This window comes from Toxotes jaculatrix, chromosome 13 (assembly GCF_017976425.1).
Source record: "Toxotes jaculatrix isolate fToxJac2 chromosome 13, fToxJac2.pri, whole genome shotgun sequence".
NCBI classification, from domain to species: domain Eukaryota; kingdom Metazoa; phylum Chordata; class Actinopteri; family Toxotidae; genus Toxotes; species Toxotes jaculatrix.
Window position 1 is genome coordinate 7,718,570 of NC_054406.1, and position 20,890 is coordinate 7,739,459.

At 39.4% G+C, this 20,890-nt stretch overlaps 1 protein-coding gene across 2 annotated transcripts; it reads left to right on the plus strand.

The window, feature by feature from the left end:
* The first annotated feature begins 3,903 nt into the window (after window positions 1-3,903).
* Window positions 3,904-20,867, plus strand: tuft1b (tuftelin 1b). Of its 2 annotated transcripts, none has more exons than XM_041053279.1 (12): window positions 3,904-4,150; window positions 13,734-13,811; window positions 13,919-14,017; window positions 14,137-14,211; window positions 14,411-14,476; window positions 15,414-15,503; window positions 16,342-16,452; window positions 17,252-17,484; window positions 18,221-18,326; window positions 18,641-18,724; window positions 19,409-19,503; window positions 19,636-20,867. In XM_041053279.1, the coding sequence occupies exons 1-12, from the start codon at window positions 4,094-4,096 to the stop codon at window positions 19,706-19,708; spliced, it is 1,167 nt and encodes a 388-aa protein (XP_040909213.1). In that variant the 5' UTR covers window positions 3,904-4,093; the 3' UTR covers window positions 19,709-20,867. The 2 variants fall into 2 exon arrangements, with proteins under 2 accessions (XP_040909213.1, XP_040909214.1); XM_041053280.1 differs by lacking the exon at window positions 3,904-4,150 and adding an exon at window positions 7,480-7,550.
* The last annotated feature ends 23 nt before the right edge of the window (window positions 20,868-20,890 follow it).

A 20,890-nucleotide genomic window follows, 5' to 3' on the forward strand; every position in this document is an offset into this window, starting at 1 on the left:
TCTGTATGTCCAAACAGGGCGAGCAAACAGACTGAATATTCTATACATAAACACTCCCACCATCATAGTTTTTCCTCACAACAAGAAAGTCACAAGAGTTGGAAGGATGTAGGACTTCAAACACACTAACACATGCAAGGACTTTGCTTTGCACCAGAAACCAGGTTAAAATATCAATAAACCTGAGGAATCAAAGCGAAGGGAATTTCAAAGGGAATTTCATACATTGACAGGCAGCATGGAGTCGTGGGGTCACTAACAATGAATGTGACCAATAGATCTCCAACTCCCAACAACTCCCTTCAGCACTCACCCAACACACAGCCGAATTAAGTTCATGACGACTGAATGAACATTGTTTAGATGTGTGAAACTGAATCTTTTGCAACAGACAGTGAATATTTATAGCTTTATTTTTCTCATTCTTCTCGTTATAGACTTCTGAGCGGCTCATTGCAGTTAATTGATAGCAAACTGAGCATGAATTATGGACTATTTCAGTTACTTTCACTGAGGCAGGAGAAGAAGTTAGACATGACAATATATCTTCAAGAGTTCCAAAAGACTCTTTGCAATAAAAATGAGTTATATGATTATTTGACAATGATATTCAGACAATGAAGCTGAGCTGGTTGTCTGACAAGAGACAGCAGTGTGTTTCTTTTAGCTCTGGCTGAGTTTTCCCCCGCAGAGGCACAGAGTCTGTAATCCGTAGTTGGTTTACTGTAATTACTGAAGACATCAAGCTGTAATCATGACTCAACCTCATCTAACCTCCTTGTCTTTCTCCTTAGCTCACCTTCTCCTCTTCCTCCCCAGGGTCAGGAAACTTGTTGTTTCTTTTTTTTTTTTTTTAATGGTAAAGTTTTCAGTGACACAACCATGAATTTGAATTTCAGTGTGATGTCCCTTGATTTCAGTCAGTCAAAAGAAATGACCATGGGTCTAATTAGATGTCGAGTTCAATCCATGCTATAAAAGAGTTTTTTTTCTGTGCTTTACTGTGGCTCATCATATAATTTGCGGCACTCAAACTATTAGTGGCACAAGTGTGTGAGAAAGTGAGCAGCAGCTTTACAACTGGAGTGATCAGAATTTATGTTGCTGGTTGCAACATAAATTCAACATTTTTTTTGTACCACAACCGCTTTAGTGTTATTTAGGTTTAAAATTCTTACATAAATTGGGGCGTGGTTACATTGAGTGACAGCTCCATAGACAGGCACTGGCAGTTAGCTCTTTGCTAAAGCAACGGCAGGGCTAGGCGGCTACATCCAGAGGCCTCCGGCTACCTCCAGCGGTTGACAGGGGTTGACAGTGTCCGTGTTTGTTTGCCAATGTTAGGTTAGGTTTTTGTGACAATATGGCTTGTTGTAGTGCAGACTGTACTCACCGACCGTCGAAGGAGTGTGTGTTGCAGTTTTTTCGGTAAGTAAATTTCTCACTATTTTACCTGGATGTTTGCACTAATTAGCATGTATTAGCATATTTTGCTGCTAGCTTATGACTTAATTGCCGATTTATGGTCGCTGCTGATAGAGAACCGGAGCAGCTAATGTTAGGAACGCTGTTGCGGTGTGTTCCGTGCTCTCAGAGTCCGTTTATTGCGGGAATACTAGGCTACAATTTTATTTCGTCTCATTTTTCTGTTTAAAAAGTACGACATTGAATGGACAGAGCAGCTCCATCAGTAAGCGGCTGCTGTTGTTTGTGTGCTGCTGTAACTGTAAGTGGGTAGTGGATGGAGGCAGCGGTGAAAGCCGGTAAATATTAAATATTACTCCGAGCTAAGTGGGCGGGTTCTCGGCCGGTTGACCCGTAGTGTAACCGCCTCTCCGCCAAATATGGAAAGTACACTCACGTTAAAATCCAAGATGGCGCAGCTCAAATACCCATCACGGGTGCTACATCCATGTCTTATACAGTCTATGCATGTACCCAAATAAGTTTAAATGTGCATGTTAGCTCAGTACAGAATCTATTAGCCAAGTCAATTTCATCATTACTGTCTAAAATTTAAACAGGCATTTTTACACGATACAGAAGTTCATGACATTTTGTAATTTCAAAAGCAAACTGTGGTTTAAAATAACATGCAAACTTTACATTGTACACAATACAAAGGTGGCTACCGATCTAACAATTCCCAGACCATTCATCTATAAAACCAGTGGATGTTTACTTTGGGCTGGGCTTTTCAAAATGAGCTGCTTTTAGAATTTGTGTCACTCTTACAGTAGTCTATTTACCTGAATAGGTGCCTCACACAAAGCACATGTCCCATGTTTACAGAAGCTCACTTGATTTGAGTGATGTGTACAAAATCACTACTTGTATTCAGGTGTCAAAGAACAAATAGCTCTCAAAATAATGTAAGTTACATCTGAAACCAAGATCTAAAACATAATTATATGATGTCAGCCAGAGCGGAAAAACACGGTAGTAAGATGATAATGTAGGCTTCTGTTCTCACTTGACTTGGGGATTAGTTTCTGGTCTTTATGTGGTAAAGGCCTTTCATTTCATTTTATGCCACACCTCTTCAGCAGTAAGTAACAAGAAAATACAGTGTGTCCTCACTTAAATCAGACGTTCAAATTAACTTTAACAGCTTTTAATTATGCTCCTAACATTTTGAACCGTTAATTAAGGTTATAAAATCTGATGAATAAAATCAATAAAGTTATATGAAAGTATTACATTTCTTTCCTCTACCAAAACTCACAACTACACCACTTGTTTCTCACTGGTTTGATCCATTATTCAACAACGTTCACAATGTTCTCATATCTCACAGCTACATTTTCAAATGCTGAAAGTAGGACACTTTCCCTGGGCTGATGTGACAGACATGTCAAAAAAAAAGTTTCAAGTCATGTGCCACAAAAGGTAAATGAGTTCATCCATAGCCCTAACAGGAAAATAAGTAAGAGTGTTAAGCGGTACTGGAGTCACCTGACCTATGACAGGACTGTTATCAAACAGGCCTATATCCTATTTGCAGGTGTGAGTCAGAATTAGCTGCCGTGGAGAGGAAGCAGATCACAGAGACTGTGAGGTTCCCGGTGCTGTGGTGCAACTAACAGAGAGATTACTGGAAAATGGGGAAGAGGTTGAGCAGAATTTGATGGAACAAGACAGATGAAGAGAGAAAGCATATGGAATCAGTCTGGAAGAAGATCAGGCAGGTGACTGAGGGCAAAATGCGGTTCAGCAGCGCTCACACCAGGTGTCTGCCGGATGGAGGGGTCATCAGCTTCTCTGAGGTCAGACACAGTTTTATTTCAGCCGTATGTGTTCTTGAGTAAATCAGACATTTTGATGAGATTCATTCAATACCATCTACCATGAATTTACACTATGTGGTGTGACTGCCAACTGTGGCATATTATGTGGCATTTTCATTACCATTTTAACTCAAGGCAACTGTAAATAACCTGGTCCAAATATATAGAGATAGAATAAGACAAGACAAGAGGAGATAAAATGAAATGTAACATACAGCAATCAAAGAAAAAGGAACATTAAAAATTAAATTTAAAAAAAGAAAAACAAAAAAAAAAAACATACAATTAACAAGTATTCTAAACTATAAGTTAAATCTATGCACAGTACGTTATCACCACCATCACTGTCATTGGAAGAGAAACAACGTTTGTATGTAATTCAAATCAGAACAGATAAAATATGTGAAAATAATAAAAGGTCAAGAATAAAAGCAAAAACACAAACAAATGCCAAAGTAAAGGGGCCAAGTTTCAAAAAACGTCAATGTCAAAATATCTCCAATAACTTCTGTCTTCAACATCCTGATTTATGATTCAGTACATTCCATTTAAATGAAGTGCAGGCATGTGGAGAAGCTACAGGGTTCAACTTTACTACCTGGTCAGGCACCAGGGGGAGGGGGGAGGGAGCGAACAGGGTCCAGGTGTCACTGCGTTCACCTCCGCGGTTTTGTCGAAGTATGTAACAGTTGTTTGAAGAGAGGCGGTGGAGAGGATGTAAAGGACAGATAGGAGAAATAAAACTTTCTCAGACAGCAAAAGTTTTAATTCATTTTTATGTTTTGGCTTCATTTTCCGCGGTGAAGATGAGCGGTGGCGTGGCGAAGACTGCGGGAAATGGAGGCGAGAAAAGCAAAACTAACGTGAGTAACGATTAAAACAACAGTTTAGCTGTTTCATCCGAAGAGACAGAGTCGAAACTGTCTGGTTTAATATATCTGAGATGTTTCTGTGGTCCTCAATAGTATGTTGAGAGTCACTTAGTCCCACTTTGTATCTCCTGTGTAGCACGGCGGTGAAGTGATTCACAGCTGCGATAGATAAACGTTAATTATCTGGCCTGTGTGGACTCCCCTGTCTGTACATGCGCTTTGAATTCAGAGTTTTAAGTTTTAAACTCGTTTTCCGTATATATGTGACTTTTGAAACTAGAAGTTCGATGGCATAAGGAAATACAGGAGCTCAGTTTCCACCAGTCAAATGACGCCACAACACTGTAAAGTGTTAACATATGAAAACAAAAAATATTAAACACATCAGTGCTTCTTCTCTGGGATAAAACCACCAACACTGATAACAAATTTTGAACTCAATATATGTCAGTGCAGATACAACCACAACTCTTTGTGATGTGATACTGTGTGAAGCACTAACGCAAATGTGTGTGGTCCCAAAGCAAATGAGATGATCATGGCAAATCATGCCCAATATTATCTTTCACAGCATGCAGATGATACAGTATGAGCTTTTTGCTGCCTCATTTCAGTCTGATGTAATTTAGGTTCTTAAATATCTTGAAGACATGGCTTAATTTGAATCAAATGAGAAGTGAGCTTACTTGATATCCCATATCCTCTCAAATAGATAATACTAAATGGCCCTTGGTCCCCTATTACTTAACATAAAATACTCCTGCAGGTCAAATTGCATGTGTTACTGCTGGATTAGACTGAACATCACTCACTGCGTGTTTATCATTAACTTTTCCTACAGAGCGACTACAGTATATGTATCACTGTATACACGTTACACTTTCACTGGAGCTTTAACCTGCTTTATGGCTTTGATGAATAACTATGGAGCCCATATCAGATCACTTTAACTGTGTTTGCACAGAAAAGAAAAGCCGATCTAACAGTGTGTCGCTCCTTACGCACTCGCTTGAATTGATATGCTGAAACAAGTGAAGTCTGAACACCCTGTTTCAGATGTCATTAGTAAGAAACGAAATGATTAAACCCTCCAGCCATGTTTTGAGTGCTGAAAGATAATTGTAATATGTGAAGACATTCTAGAACTTTAATAAGTTAATCAGTTGTTATGGCTCAGCTGAGAAAACAACAACAAAAAGAATTTATAGTAAGTTCCACGGCAGTAGTTCCATAGAACTCAGTAAGAAAGTGCCAAGACTTGTTGGATGCGTGGTTAAATAGAAATTCTGTCTTTTCTTTGGCAGTCAAATAATGTTTTCTTTTCCTCCTCTATCTTATTTCAGGAACACATATGTGATACTGCAATATTTGATCCAGTCTTTGCACAACCTGCTGCTTTTTTGCTGCCTATTGTTGTCATTACACACACTTCCTTGTAGCTATCAAAGTATGATGACTATTTACCAAGGTGGCACGCACCACATTCGATTAAGCAACACTTAACTCGCAGTCATTAAAGTTGGTAAGCGTTATGCCTTGTCACAACAGCATTATGTGCGCCAGGACAGCGGCATGAATGAACAGATCATTTATTTATACAGACCTCTGGCAGGAAGGTACGCGTTTTTGCTCTGCTCACAGATTTGATAGGCCCCAGCAAATGATTAGATGAGAACCCTGTTGGATTTTTTTTTTAGAGCTTTTCCTTATTCATGGTGTGAAGAGGATCAGTTTCATCTGTCGATGTAATAATTGTTGTGAGGTCTGTTGAGACTGTAACGCAGAAAAGGCCATTACACAAATGACTTATTCAGGTTGTTACTTTGAATTCATCAGTTCGTTGTCTGTTTCACTGGTTGTAGAGGAATGTGTTGTTTTTCAGTCGCTACTGTGATTGCACTGTAAACACAAGCTTTGACCTGTCTTGCATCCTGTTCTGCAAAGTCCACAGTTCATTCCACCTAAACACATTTAGGAGTTTAATTGTTTTCTTCCTGGTCTTGACAAATTACATTTCAATTCATGTGTGTTCTATCATGGCGTGAGAATGTGCTGGGAAGAGCACGAATGGTTCAAGGAAGGGTATTATTAAAATAGCTTAGGTGGACTGTAATGGGATTTTTGTCAACTTGACAGTATACTTCATGGATACATAAGAGCGATCCACTCTGAGTCTGCACTCTTTTGTGTGTATCTCAAAACATTTTTAAATGGCATGTTTGCACTGTTCACATGTCAACAAAAGGATAACCAACTATAGATATATACAAGCAGCTTGAGAAATAGAAGGCTGTTTAGCACATGCAGCTTTGCAAATTTGGAAGTCTGCTCATCATGTAAAAGACAAAATAAGATGCAAAACACAAAAATGGTGTGAAAAAAATTGGCATAATATACATATGATTAATCTGTCAATTGACATCCAAGTTTTTTGAATATGACACTTTTTTAGCCTTTATTGGTTTTATATAAGTGAAAATTGAAAAGCAGGGACAGAGAATTCTTTTTGTTTTTTGTTTTTTTAATATGACTCAGATTGATTAATTGTCAGTTGCTTCCTCATAATATGCTTAAAATGGTAATGAAATGAGACACGCAGACGCACAAAAGATGAACGTATTTGGACTGTGACATTTGAATTTTGTTGGCAGAGTGTTGTTTATACTGCACACACTGATCGTGCCAGTGACTGTTATACAAAGACGCTTCATTAATCTCTCTTACGTAACTCGCACTACACATTCCTCGGAGTCCTGCTACCAAACACTGTCCCCCTGTACCAGATAAATGAAGCCTTCTTCATTCCACTGTTTTATCTGGCGGGTCACAAATTGTCCTTAGTAAGTTATATATAGGGCATATTTGTATACATTTAGGCTAAGTATTACGCTTTAACCTAGTCAGTCATTTACATTGAAGGATTGAGACTTTTTGATGAAGATAATAGCCCGGATCCAGATCTCTGAATTGCTGGCCACATCTCCAATATTTTCAGCAAGTCAAATAAAATGTGGAAAATAAAGGAAATTACTTATTCTAATCATCAGAATGTTACACAGTTTAGATTCTCAATCAACAAACTTCTTTTTCCAGGACTGTGTATAATCTAATCAGTGGAAATGTTCCCTCCAGTTCTTTCCATTGTGTATGTGACATTGCAGTCCCGCAGGGGAGGCTAACAACTGCATGCCTCCCTGGACTGACACTGTAGCTCTGTGGCTGAGGAACAGTCTGGAGGAAAAAGGGTTGGGCAGCTGGTGGAGCCTCACCCAGCCATGTAAGGCAAGACGGCAGTGGCTTCCCACGCACTTAGTCACACAGACACAGACGGGCTGGATCGCAGCTGCCTGAACATCATTGGGAAGAGTCCCGGACAGCTTTGTCTGCCCAGGTAGATATCAGAATGATCTTTGTGAGATAAAGTTAAAAGTTGGCTTTTGGGTTTGTAGACTGGAGAGTGATGATGGTACTGGTGGCTGTAGTTTTGTCTTCTTATGAATGAAGGTGGAGTGTTTAGTGAAATGATTCATTTGGGTATGTGTTCATGGTGAATTTGTCATTCTTAGAACAAAGGGTTAGTCTCCCACACATTTTTTAAGCCAGTCCAAAAAGACTTACTTGAGCGTAAACATTACCACTGAATTCAACAAGCAAAAGAGAAGCTTAAAACTTTTTGGACCTTAAGTCAGTTATACCATGGAAAAATGATTCAGTTTTTGCTGTAATGATGATGCATACTGCTGTTATTAATCAGAAGGGAAGAGTCTATAATTAACATGTAATGGTACAGAGCAAGACATCTGCTGATATCAGCAAGTTCCTATGTTGTTCTAAGTGTTTTATGACTTTTCTTATCATTCAGTGGTTGTGAATGATGTAGTTGTGTTGCTTGGTAATAAAACTACTTTGTTGTGACTGCAGCTTGGAGATGGATGGGTTTCGCACTTGGCTGTGAACTCTGCTGGCACTTGGGACCAGACTTGAAATACTGCTGTATTGCAGCAAATAGTGATCTGCTACCTCTGAATCTTCACAAATTATTTTATTGTCCCTTATTGGTCAGACCTGTATTAATTGTGGGAGGTCAATGACTGGATGTGGGGGTTCACTGAAGTAAAGCAGCGATATCATCTCCAAATCTGTAAACATGAGTCAGGCTGGATAGATTTGTAAGTGGTTGTTTTCATATTTTCTCATCCTGATTGAGTGATCTGATCTGCCAAACACTAATGCATCTCCGTTATTGTACTCTGCTCTGCTTTTCTCTGATCCACTTCAATAGTCAAAACATTTGTGCTCTGATGTTATTTGTTCTATTTTACTCCACTACTCTCTTTACTACCCAATAATGTGTGCTCCTCGATATACTCTACTTAATATTATGTTATTCTTGCTCTGGACTGCTTCACTCTTCACTCTTAATAGTTATCCTGCCTCAGAACCTGTTAGCAGGAGTCACGGTAAAAATACAGCTACTGTATGGCACTGCTCTGTCTTCCTGCCCTATTGTCTGATACAGGACAGAAACTAGACCCTCCCTCAGGACTTACTGCTGCTGCTGCAGCTAAAAAGCTGACCTGTGAAAAGATACACTAAATATATGCCCCCAGTGGCAGATTACTTACAACACTTTTGCACCTCTGCATTTTGCCTCTGGTTGATAACAGCTTTGCTTAGATGTCGAATCAGTTTGTCATTTTGTGTTGCCGCGCACTCATCTGGAGACACTTGGATGACGTGTGAGCACAGTATGTGGGCTTGCACTGACCTGTGACAGCTGCTTCGACGGCTGTATTTTTTTGATCCATAAAAAACAATGATCACAGGGTTTCCAGGTTGCACATAAGATGAATGTTCTCATCAGACTTTGGTCAGTTGCAGTTTTTTTCAGATATCATTGATTACCTACATTAAACATGGAACAGAATAGATTATTTGTGTGTGCATGTATCATTTGACGTTGATGTCCCAGTAGAAGGGTTTGTGCGCTGTTCATAGAAACATGCAAATTATTTAACTGCCAGTTTTTCTTTTGATCTTATCGGACTCATGAGATTGTCATTTAGCGTAGGTTGATACCTCGGGGGGAGAATCAATCAACTGTAACAGAACAACACCTGAACACCTTAATTACTGGTGTTGGTATTATCTCGAAAGCCATTATTTGGTTAGATTAATTTATCCTGCAGATTTATTGTATGATGAAATGAATTTTTGTGTAAAGATAATACTGATATAAGAGATATGGAAAACCCAGAGATACCGCTTACCCTTGAAGTCTTTGTTTTCTTTGTGTTTTAAAGTGAATTTGAGGTCAGCCCTCTTAAGATTGTAAATGCAGTAGAAATGCAAATGAAGGTACCTGAGCTGCACTGACAAGTCTAGAGGAGCAGCTCTCACAAGTTTCTGCCCTTTTGGCTCAATGCTGGAGTATTGCACAGTAAATACACTGAGCAGAAAAAAGGGCTGATTACATTACATACATCAGAAAAGTCTGAGTTTGTACATGCCCATGCGGCAGAGAGCAAACATGAATTAGAACAAAACAGAAGTATTAAGCTGAAGTGAAAAAGCAGTGCACTGTAACTTGCAGCACAACCTGTTTACTTAGAAAAACACACTCATATCCTCATATTCCTCATTGTAGACATGTTCTGTTGTATTCTTGTCTGTATATGAATATAAAAGTTGTTACGTTAGGACTTAACAACAGTTAACAGTTAACATATATAAATTGGACAGGCCAGGACCTCAAAAATATGCAGTGATTCAATGTTTGATTTCACCTTGGAACATCATCACAAGTACAGGCAGTTTGGCCTGTAATGATACCTTATAAGCAATTTTCATGGGAGTGGTTGTCATTCCTAATCATTTGTTAGGACTGCTTTCATGGTCCTGGGGTGTTGACCTCTCTAACACCTGACCACTGTATGCACTCAGGGATTATGAAATAATAATGCATAAAACTTTTAGTTTTCTATCATTTGGTTTTTTATTGTTCTCATTACTGATGTATTTGCTCTGTGAATAAGTGTTAGCTACATGACTGCAATGTAAACGTGTCCATGGAGCTGATGCCAAAGACGCGCTGGAGAATAGCATGTGGTGAGGAGCAGAACATTTTGTTTTTGTGCATAGTATCCACCTCCCAGGGTGTGTCTGTACCTTGATTCTCTCTGTGTCTCTGAGAGACAGAGAAGCCCTGGAGCTCTTGCTCCGGCAGATCACAGAGTGAAAAACTGGCCTGCCTGTCACTGCCTCGGCTCTGAATGGTTTTCAGACATTGCAATTACACACAAAGAACTGCCACTCAAGCTAAACCATTTATCCCGTGTTTGACTTTCAAAGCAGGGAACTAGTTGCTCACGTAAGTATCCAAATGGCTGGGTTGCCCTCGTGTTCTTTTTAAGTCATATGTTACTGAGTGCGTCTTCATGACTTATGGTAGGCATGTTCACACACACACACTCTAAAACAGCTTCCACCCATTTACACACGGGTTTGTTTTATGTGTCACTGTGGTACGCGCACACACACACAGAGAACCAAATAATTAAAAGCATATGTTCTATGATGTACAGCATGTATATTTTCAGTAATTTTCTTGGCGTTTCACAAGAATCTTGCGCAGAACAATGCTCCAAAGAAATATCTCTCTCTCAGCTTAGGTCACTCACTGCCTCATGAACAGACATACTCCGTATCAACATGCACACACAGTGTTTCATGTGATCACGTTTTCATGGTCAAAGTGTTGAGTGTAAGAGTTGTGAATTCTGAGCTTTTGTCGAGGGTGTTTCTGTCTGTTGGACAAAGTTTTCACATGAAGCTGTAACATTCAGCTACAATGCTAATGAGTTCCTTTCTCAGTCTGATGTGGCCTGATGATAATTAATGTGTGTCCACATGACTGCACAGCCATGTTGTTACTTGGAAGCTGGATGTATCAAAGGGCTTTTCCTCGGAAAGGAGTGGCTCGGTTAATTATGTTTGTTGTTTGGTGTTCTAGCGTGCAAGTGTGAAACAAAACCTATAAAGAACAATATCAAAATGCAAAATTCTGGCTGGAGTACTTTCTACATTCTAATAGCCTTTGTTATGTCTATGGTACATGATTGTGTTTTGTTGTTAATTGCCTTGATTAAAAATACCTTTGAGGTGTAAACTCTGAGTTACAAGTTCACATGTAGTGTCACATAGCCATCAGTTTGTGTACTGTTGAGGTTATTATTGCAGCATTGTCTTCGCACTTAAAAATAACAGCAGACTGTGGTATGTAGAGAACATGTCAGCGCCTCTAACCCTTTATCATTCCTGCACTGTAGCCACAGGTGTCATTCTCACAGGGAACAATTAAAGGTGTGTAAAGTAGCTTTATTAAGTGTCACAGCACTGTATGACAAAATGTTTTTCATGTTTAGTGGGTGGCATGGACCAAACAAGGTGATATTAAAACGTGATGTTATAGAGCAAGTAGTTTAAGAAGAATGCAGGTGCAGGGGAAAATGAATAGGCTGAAGACTTGTGACGTCCTTTAGCGTGATTTAGGACAGAGGAACATCTGTTTCGCTTGCACTTTATGTACCATGCAAAAGTCACACCTGCCTGTGAAACTTGTAAAAATGCCTTTCTGATGGAAAATAAAAAGCTAGTCCTGGAAAATACGTTTTTATGAGTGAAGTTTGAGCTACCACCAGTGTGACACCACTGAACAGTAGCAAGTGTAAACACCTGATTTTTCCTGCATCACAGCTACAGTAAATTCTACAGGAGAAAAACAACCCAACACTGTAGTCTCTTAGAGACATGTCTCTGTTTTTAATCATCTAAATAATTTAGTTTTTATTGGTATAGTCTTACTATATTTGGCTCTAACTTTTTAATAAGTTATAATAATAGTTTGGCTGTTTAATTGAGGATTCCCACCTATTCTCACCTAACTCTATACACTATGACTAAAAACTAAATCAGCAAAAAAAAGTTAAGATAGTTGAAGCTCAAAAATAATTTTGTTTGTGTTTCTTTTTGCTAATAAGTCATGTGCCAATTGCGCAAGTTGGTTTTTCGTGTGATTGCTGTTCAGTTTATTCTGTGACTAACGCCCACATAAAGTTTAACAAAGGCCACTCATGATAGGATCCACAGCAGATAATGACTGATAATAGCAATTCAGTCTTTACCTTGTGTTCTGTAACGTGGAGGCACACAACTGCAGTGTTGAAAGTTGTCTATGAAAGTACATACACAGACATACATATGAGCATGCACACGCACGCATGCATGCAAACATACAAGAGCATGACACCACCATGGAGTTAAGGATTAACCGTAATTTCGATTGGTGATGAGATAAAATTCTGCTATGTTACATAACTTACCTGCAGCTGGACTTTTATCCCCCACCTGAGGCGGATTTGTCAGAGAGCAAAATGATTTGTTTTCTTTGCACACTCAGAGAAAAACAACACAAGAAAGATGGAGCCATACCTCCACTTAAATAGGTATTGTCAAGGAGAGTTATATAATGAAAGAAAGGATTTGTTTTCTTTGGGGAGACTACTTAAAAAATATATTTAAAAATATTTAGTACTGTAGTAATAATATCTGTTGTACTATATTTAGTAGAAAATGATCAGCTGAGTTTTAGGCAATTTTTAGATTGAGGTTTTCATAAATTTTGTATTAAACTATACATTTCTCAGCATGACTCTTTGACCTTTGCGCTGCATTGTTGCGATGTTATCCATTAAATAATTTCATTGTCTCTGAAACAAAGTCTGAGGATCTACAGGTTAAGAGGGTTTGATAATCAAAACAATTTGTTTTACAATTTGAAAAGTTACGTACTTCATTTATGATCTGACAAGTTCTAGATAGATAAAGTTCAAAGACAGTTCAATAGAACTGGATTAGGGTGTGAACTTTGATTAAATAGCCATAATCACAACAGCACGGACTTCCAGTGAAAGATTATAGTGAAAGATTACACTGATAAGATGCACATACGTACAGAATAGAGTACCTGTTGAATAGAATAGAATGGGATAGAATTACCAGTCTTAGTTTTACAACAGCCATTTTCTATAAACAATCTGTTTTACAGTGAAGTTGTCAAAGCATCACAGATCATTCTCACATGATCTGTTTTTGTTGCCAAGGCGACAAAATTAAATTGAGAGTGACTCAGCGGTCACGGATGTTTTGGGGACTTGTATTTTTGGCCCTTCCTGCACTGGAGCGGCTTCTCCACTGAGTGCAGTGAGAGTGTTTAGTCATAATCACCAGACTTGGCCGTGACGATTCACTGGAAATGTCTCCTCGGTGATGGTTGCTAGGTCTGACTGTATGGCATCCACTAAGGAGAAGTATTATGGCAAAAAGTACCCCTCTTTCCTTTTTTGTTGCTCCACCCTCTTTCTTTCTCACTGGTAACTTTCATTTTCAGTCCACCTTCTTTGTCTTCATTGGTTCTATTTCTCGTAATCTCCCCCCACCCTCAAGCCCCCCCCCCCCCCCCCCCCCACTCCATTTAGTCATCTAGTTCCCCTTATCCTCTCATCTTTCATTTCAGGTCCGATGCAGGCAGCTTAGACTGACTCTGCAAGATCAGGATCAGTCAGACTACACCTCAGAGCAGCACAGCAACAAGGTACGAAATGAAAGAGGAAAACTGATTTATGAGGTTGTTTATCGAACGGAAAGAAAAATAGTATAGGGTGGGACATTTACTAAACTTATTTGTTTTACTGAATGAAGGAGAGCAGCATAGCAGTCGTGCTGCCACAAAAACCAGAAGAGCGGGAAGAAGCACTTGGTCTCATCTCTCCCACAGAAGAAAAAGTTGAAGTCATCAAGGTATTTGAGCTTGTTTTTCCGTAACTGTTTGTCTGCATAGTAGTATAAAGCTAACTGGCCATTCATGCGTATCTGAACAACATTCACCTGTATTATCTAACTCACTGTGTGTTACCTAGGTTTACCTTGAAGCCCGTCCAGAGACAGCGGAGAGTGTCAGGATGCTATCAGACGAGGTGTCGCAGATTCAGGAGGTCAGTAAGTGACAGACAGAGCTGAGCAGCACCTCCCGCAACCACTTTTAGTCAACGAGTCAACATTCAGCTACTAGTGTGTGTGTTTGTTTTAGGATAATGTTAAGACTTGAATGGCAGGGTTGAAAAAGGGGAAGGGCATAGTGGTGTTTATGCAAAACACAGATTTCCACAATACGTGATGTGTTTTTGTTCCCAGGTAAGGTATTGTCTGAAGACACTGAGAGAGCAGATGGCTGCCAGGCAGAACAGTAACAACAACAAGGTACACGCCCACTGCATCAACATTAAAGATGTTTTTCTGCTGAAACAATTAGGCAAAAAAATAGTTTGCTCAATAAACAGAACATTAATTAATTTCAATTATGATCGATTACAATCTTTTAAGTAAAAGTTTGCTTGTTCTAGCTTCTCCAAAGTGTCGATTTTCAGATTTTCTCTCATATATATTGCTGTAAATTGAGTATACTTAGGTTTTAGACCATTATTCAGACAAAACAAACAATTTGAAGAAGTCACCATGGGCTTTGAGGAGTTGTAGTCAGTATTTTCTTGAATTGTAGTTCAACACAATCCTGCTTAAGAAAACAGCAAAGCAAATAGACGCAAAGTTTCCAGGTGACACTACAAATTGATGAGCATATGATTCCTGTATCATTAGAGATAATGGTTATGCACCTAGCTTTACCCTTGAGAGGCATTAGCCTTACACAGCTAATTGTTGTTTATGACTTGCCATGTACATCTATTGGCAGTGTGTTTCTTTATATGGCAGTGTGTTTCTTTATGTGGCAGTGTGTTTCTTTGTGTGTGTATGCACATAAAGTATTCAGACTCCTTCACTTCCAGCACTCTTTGTGTGGTCGATTTAATTTAATTAATTTCTTTTTAAAGGGATCAAATTGCCCTGAGTGGTTTCAGTTATTGATTTTAATAAAGTTGAAAAAAAAATCCAAACATGTTTTCATTTTATCATTGTGGGTTTATATAAATTGGCAAAAATAGCAAAATTTACAACACAAAGTGTTCAAAAAGTGAAGCAGCCTAAATGCTTTCTGAAGCCTCCGTGTGTGTTGATCCTTTCCTCATCTGTTTGTGCTTTTTCAAGTTGCAGTGCTTTGACCTCTCTTTGCCACAGTAGCATTTGTAAATTGAGAAATACAGCACTAACCCCACTAACCAGCTGCTGCTCTCTTCCTCAGTATCCAGTCAATGGCTTCAGAGTCAACATGCCCAGCATCCAGCCGGTTGTCTCCAATGGCAACACTGTTCTCATTGAGTCGGATGCTCGTGTAAGCTAATCACAATTCAGCCTTCTCTAACATCTTCAGAAGAGCGTTTGCTGTTTATTCATCGGTTTCAAATGAATGAAATGAATGGGAAGTGGCAGAAACCTATTTCAGCTTAAACTAGCTTGAATACATTCAAATTTGTATTCAAATGACAGGCGAAGCATTCATAAAGGAAAAAATGTCTGGCCCTCCAGCTGTGTCCCACACACACCAGCAAACTGCCTGCTGTTCCACAGAAAATGGTGCCAGACTCTCTGAAGCTGATAACAAGGCTTCCCACATACACAGCGCAAGGGCTCGCTTACATTCTGACTAATAGCACACACACACAAGTGCACTACCCTGCCACACACACACAATATTGTATTCCCCATGCGTTATTCTAGACACATTACATCAAAACATCTCCTGTAACACAACACCATTATCTACCAAGGCAGCAGTGTCAGAGCATTGTGGCTGTCCATACCCAGTGACCTGTATGTGTCGTATGTAGGTAAGAGAGGGTCAATTTACGTTGTCCTCCTTTCTAAGTAGTGTCAGATTATACAGGAATGCACAGTGCCCTGTTTGTCTGGGAGGGAGAAGTATTTTGCTCACCTCAAGGACAGACCCGAGATAAAAGATTATCTCTGGACAGCTTAACAGGTGTCCGGCTTCTCGTCTAAATGCTTTTGTTACCTCAGGCTGCACCAAACAACCTTTTAAACACGTAGCAAACTGTCCATCAGCAGCCTATTTTATCTGTTTGTTAGCTCCTGCCTTGCCCTCAGGTTCAAGTAGTTTACCAGATTAAGTCTAATTGAGCATGTCACTTTCTTTCTGCCTGTGCTCTCAGGTCACAGACAATCAGGAGGAGAGTGTGAAGCTCAGGGAGGCAACCAAACGTCTGTATGCGCAGCTGAAGGAGATGGAGAAGAGGCATCAGGAGGAGAGCGAGAGGCTGCAGGTCTGTCTCACGAGATCAGTAACATGACACGATTTCCTGTCTGCAGCTATGACTCAGCCCTCTGCTGATCTCTCATTCCTTTAATCATCCTCATTATCCGTCAGTGTTGTCTTTGGATTTCATCTTTCATCCTGTGATCCTCCACTGTTTGGGTCTTTGCTCAACAGTACTTTCATCGCTCAGGTCATGTGGGGACACGGCCCTCGACTTGCATTTTATCATAGACTGATCTGTCATGTGCTGTCCCTGTGGTCTTGTAGTTTGCCCTCTTTATTTGCTTTATTTACTTTATTGTTAGTGGCAGAAACAAAATTACATTTAGTTTGAAACCTTACTCATATTAAGGTATTTAGTTAATTTATTGTGGACAACCAAAATAATATATATACATATATATACACACACACACACGTTAACACATTAATTAATACATGCCAGCCTACACAGGTGTTTTCAGTTATCCTGGCTGATGAGACTTCTAGTCAGGTGGACACTGGGCAGAGCTATGCCAGAAATGATTAAACTCTATAGCTGTGTCCCAATTCCATACTATATCATAATTGATTATTATTATACATACTTAGCAGTGCACTGTTAGTGTAGTTGGTGTACAGAAAGAACTATATACTTTTGTGTTTTATCCAGGAAGTGACATGCAAAAGCAAACTTCAGCTTAAGAGCACTGCAACCAAAAAATGTTTTTCTGAATATGTACATTTTTCTTTACATTTTTGTGTATTTATCATTACTTAATGTAGGAAATCCCAAAGCAGTTCTCACTCTGTGGCTTCTCTCACAGGTGGAGTCCAATGAGTGCCATGTTCGTCTGCTTGAGCAGTCGGAGCGACTGAAGAGGGCTGAGAAGCAGTCGGAGGAGAGAGGTCAGCAGGTGGAGGAGCTGCAGAGGCTGCTAGGAAGCATGGAGATCGAGAGCAGCATCCTCAAAGAAAAGATGGCAGCAGGGGAGGCAGAGCTGCTGCAGCTTAAAGAAAAAAGAGAGGATGGGGAGGACAGGGAGGAGAAAGAGCAGAGGTGAGATGGAGAACACTGTGATGAGTTGAAGTACAATCATTGGTTTGAATAAAACCTAAAAGTTGTTTTTTTTTCTTTTCAACATGTCAAAAAAGGAGGAAAAACTCTATATTATAACATTATTTATTTGAGTGGTATTTTTAATAGTTGCCAGTAAACATGTAGGTAAATTCATCCACTTTTGTATCCTCTAATTTGTTTCCAGTAACTGTTGATCAGTCCTGCTCATGGGCTTGCAGGAATTTTAGCCCATTCCTTTGCACTGAATTGCTTCCACTCTGGGATGCTGGTGGGCTTCCTCACATTAAGTGCTTGCTTCAGGTTCTTCCACAACATTTTGATTGGGTCAGGGCTTTGCACTTGGCCATTTCCTTGCAGCCCTGCATGCACATCATTTTTGTTCTCCTGATACAGTAGCCAGCATGAGAGAGGCCTTTACTTGCTTACAAGTTAACCTGAGCTCCTTTGTGACCTTGTGGATTATCACACACCTTGCCCTTGAATTTATTTTTGCTGGTTGGTTGAGTCCAAATTCTTTAGAGATGGTTTTGTAACAGCTCTTTTTCCGAGGTCCTCAAAAATCTCCTTTGTTTGTGCAATGATACACTCCCTCAGATGTGTTGTGAAGAACACACTTTGACAGAGCCCCATTCTTAAAATAAAACAGGCTGCCCACTCACACCTGATTGTGGCTCCTTTGATTGAAAACACCTGTCTCTAATTTCTAATTTTGCAGGTGTGAACAGCTGGAGAAGGAGGTGGCCATCCTCAAGGAAAAGATTCATCATCTTGACGACATGTTAAAGAGTCAGCAGAGGAAGGTCCGCCACATGATCGAACAGGTATTTATGCACGCGAGCAGGTTGCCTAGTGGTGCAAGGTACACACAGGCACAGTCACACATACAATGCAAATGATGTCTCTAGTGCCCACAAACACACAGGAAGCCATTAATGAGGAAATTAGATTTTGAGGAGGCGGACACATAAAGCATTATATATTTGAGGGAGCCGAGCCGAGCGGAAGCGTGTGGTGAAACTAAACTCACTTGTCATGAATAAGTGATGCTGCATCTGCTGATGTTGGAAAAACGAGTTGTGTTTCTCCTGAGCATGTCATATTGTTTGTTTGTGTTTGTTTTTTTTCTGTAACATAGCTGCAAAACTCCCGGACTGTCATTCAAGAGAGAGATCGAGTCATCAGGGACCTGGAGGAGAAGGTGGCTTTTCTTGAAGCTGAGGTGAGGAGCCTCGGATCCCTGCATTCGTTAAATAAAATGAATGAATCCACTAAAGCCTTGTTCCTACTTCGACATGTTCTCACATTTTTCATGAGATCATTTATTTGTATTTTAACTTGTTTTTAAATTCTTTCTGTGCTTGAAGCTGATCGTGTTTGTCATTTTTTAATCATTGACAAATCCTGATCGAGTAAAACCAACTATTTACTGATACAAAGTACTGACTGTGTATTCCCCTGTCACATAGACCTGTGCTGTTATCCTCTGTTTAGAGCTACAGTGCCCAGTTGTGTAAGGAAACTACTTAGCTTTTTTTTTAAAAAAAATTAAACTATATGTTTTCTGCCTGTTTGAAAATGTAGGTCTTCATTAGAAATGAATAAGCCTGGGGCTGAGGGCCATGCACAGGGTAGGAATGTCAGAAAGTACTGAGAGGTGGATTAATGCTTTGTTTGTTTTGGTCTTTTCATGGGATTTGTTGAAAATAAGAAAATCATAGAATAACACAAGCCTTATCCTTTAAACTAAAAGCACCACACTTTTCCAAGAAGGCTAAGAAGCTAAAATGCCCTAAAATTGCCCAGAGTGTAAATACTTAATTCTGTAAACCCCCTGTGTCTGTGCAAAGAGAAAGAAGCCCAAGGGACACCCCTTTTAATGTTTATTACCCCTTTCTCTGTGCAGAACAGAGAAATGCATGACCACATGGAGTACTTCCTGACAGGCGAGAATCCTCCGCTGCTTACGTCCACTGAGAACAAGCCAGAGGTCGTTTACAGGTGACCAATCACTTCTATTTCTTCTTCACAGCCAATTTCATCCCACTGACAGGTTGTCGTTTTACTGCTCATGCTACAGTTAAATGTCCAAGCAAACCTCATAACATTCCTTTTTTATTCCCCTCTGCACAGTAAACCACTCACACCGACAACACCGACCAACAAGGTCCTCCCGTTCATCAAAGTCATTGAGATCAAGTCCTGAACAGAGGATCAACCAAAGGAATGATCTGAAGTAAAAAAAAAAAACAAAAAAAAAACTGTAAATATATATTTAATCTCCTAGCAGTATATAAAACATAGGTCAGCAGTGATTTAAAAAAGGCTGGCTTAACAGATGTCATGGTAACAAACCACAGGCCTTTTTTTGTTGGTACCTCATAGTTACTGTTGAGAAGATGTTCTGCATCCCTTCACAAGCTGTCTCAGTGTCAAACCGAATCTGAACAGGTAAAGTACGAGAGAATTCAGACTAGGATCCAAACATAGAAGAAATCTAAAAAAAGGAAACAAAGAAGGAGACAACATGGACAAAAATCTGAGCTGTATGTACACTGTATGTATGTGTCAGCAAGTCTTCAAGTTTTCCACCTCCACCTCTCTCCCATAAAGAATCTGAAGTAAGCACTTTCAACAGGTCAGTGTAAAAGGTGGGTAAAGATTATAAACACTTAAAATTGTTTTTTCTCTGTTAGACATACTCTTAGACAAGTGTACAAATAATCACATTGTGGTGAGTGTTTTCACCATCTCTTCATCCTACAGCCTACTCGACCACAATCCTAAGCATCAGGGTCAGGGTCAAATTCCTCAGTGCTTTGCACCACATTGCCAACGGCAGGCATGCAGTTAGCTACGTCAGTGTGGAAATATGATTTATGTTTGACTTAAATATATTTCTCTGACATTAGACTGGGTCAAATAAATAAGAATGATAATGTTATTTTACATATTAGAATTTCAATCCTCTTTTGTTTTACTTATGCTGGAAATACTTATTAGAGGCTACAAATAGAGATAGTGGCTAGTTAATGTTAGAATTTTCATTTTTATCTACTCTGCCAAGTGCTGCCTCAATACACTTATTATAAATTCAGTTTTGTGCTAAAAGGTTGCATATTTAGTAACAATAATTCTGATTTAACTTATAAATGTACTTACTGACATAATTATGCAGTTTGTGTGGACGTTGCTGTTTCTTTCTGTAAAATACTTTATGCCGCAAACCAGGATGAACATTTTTCTGAGCTGAATCACCTTTTACTGTGAACCTTGTAGATATATACACCAAAATTCAAGCTGTGTATTTTTATTGTAGACTGTCAAATTTTATTTAAGTATGATAAAAGGCCTGGTTTATTGGACTCATTTGTTGTACTTGGAGTTT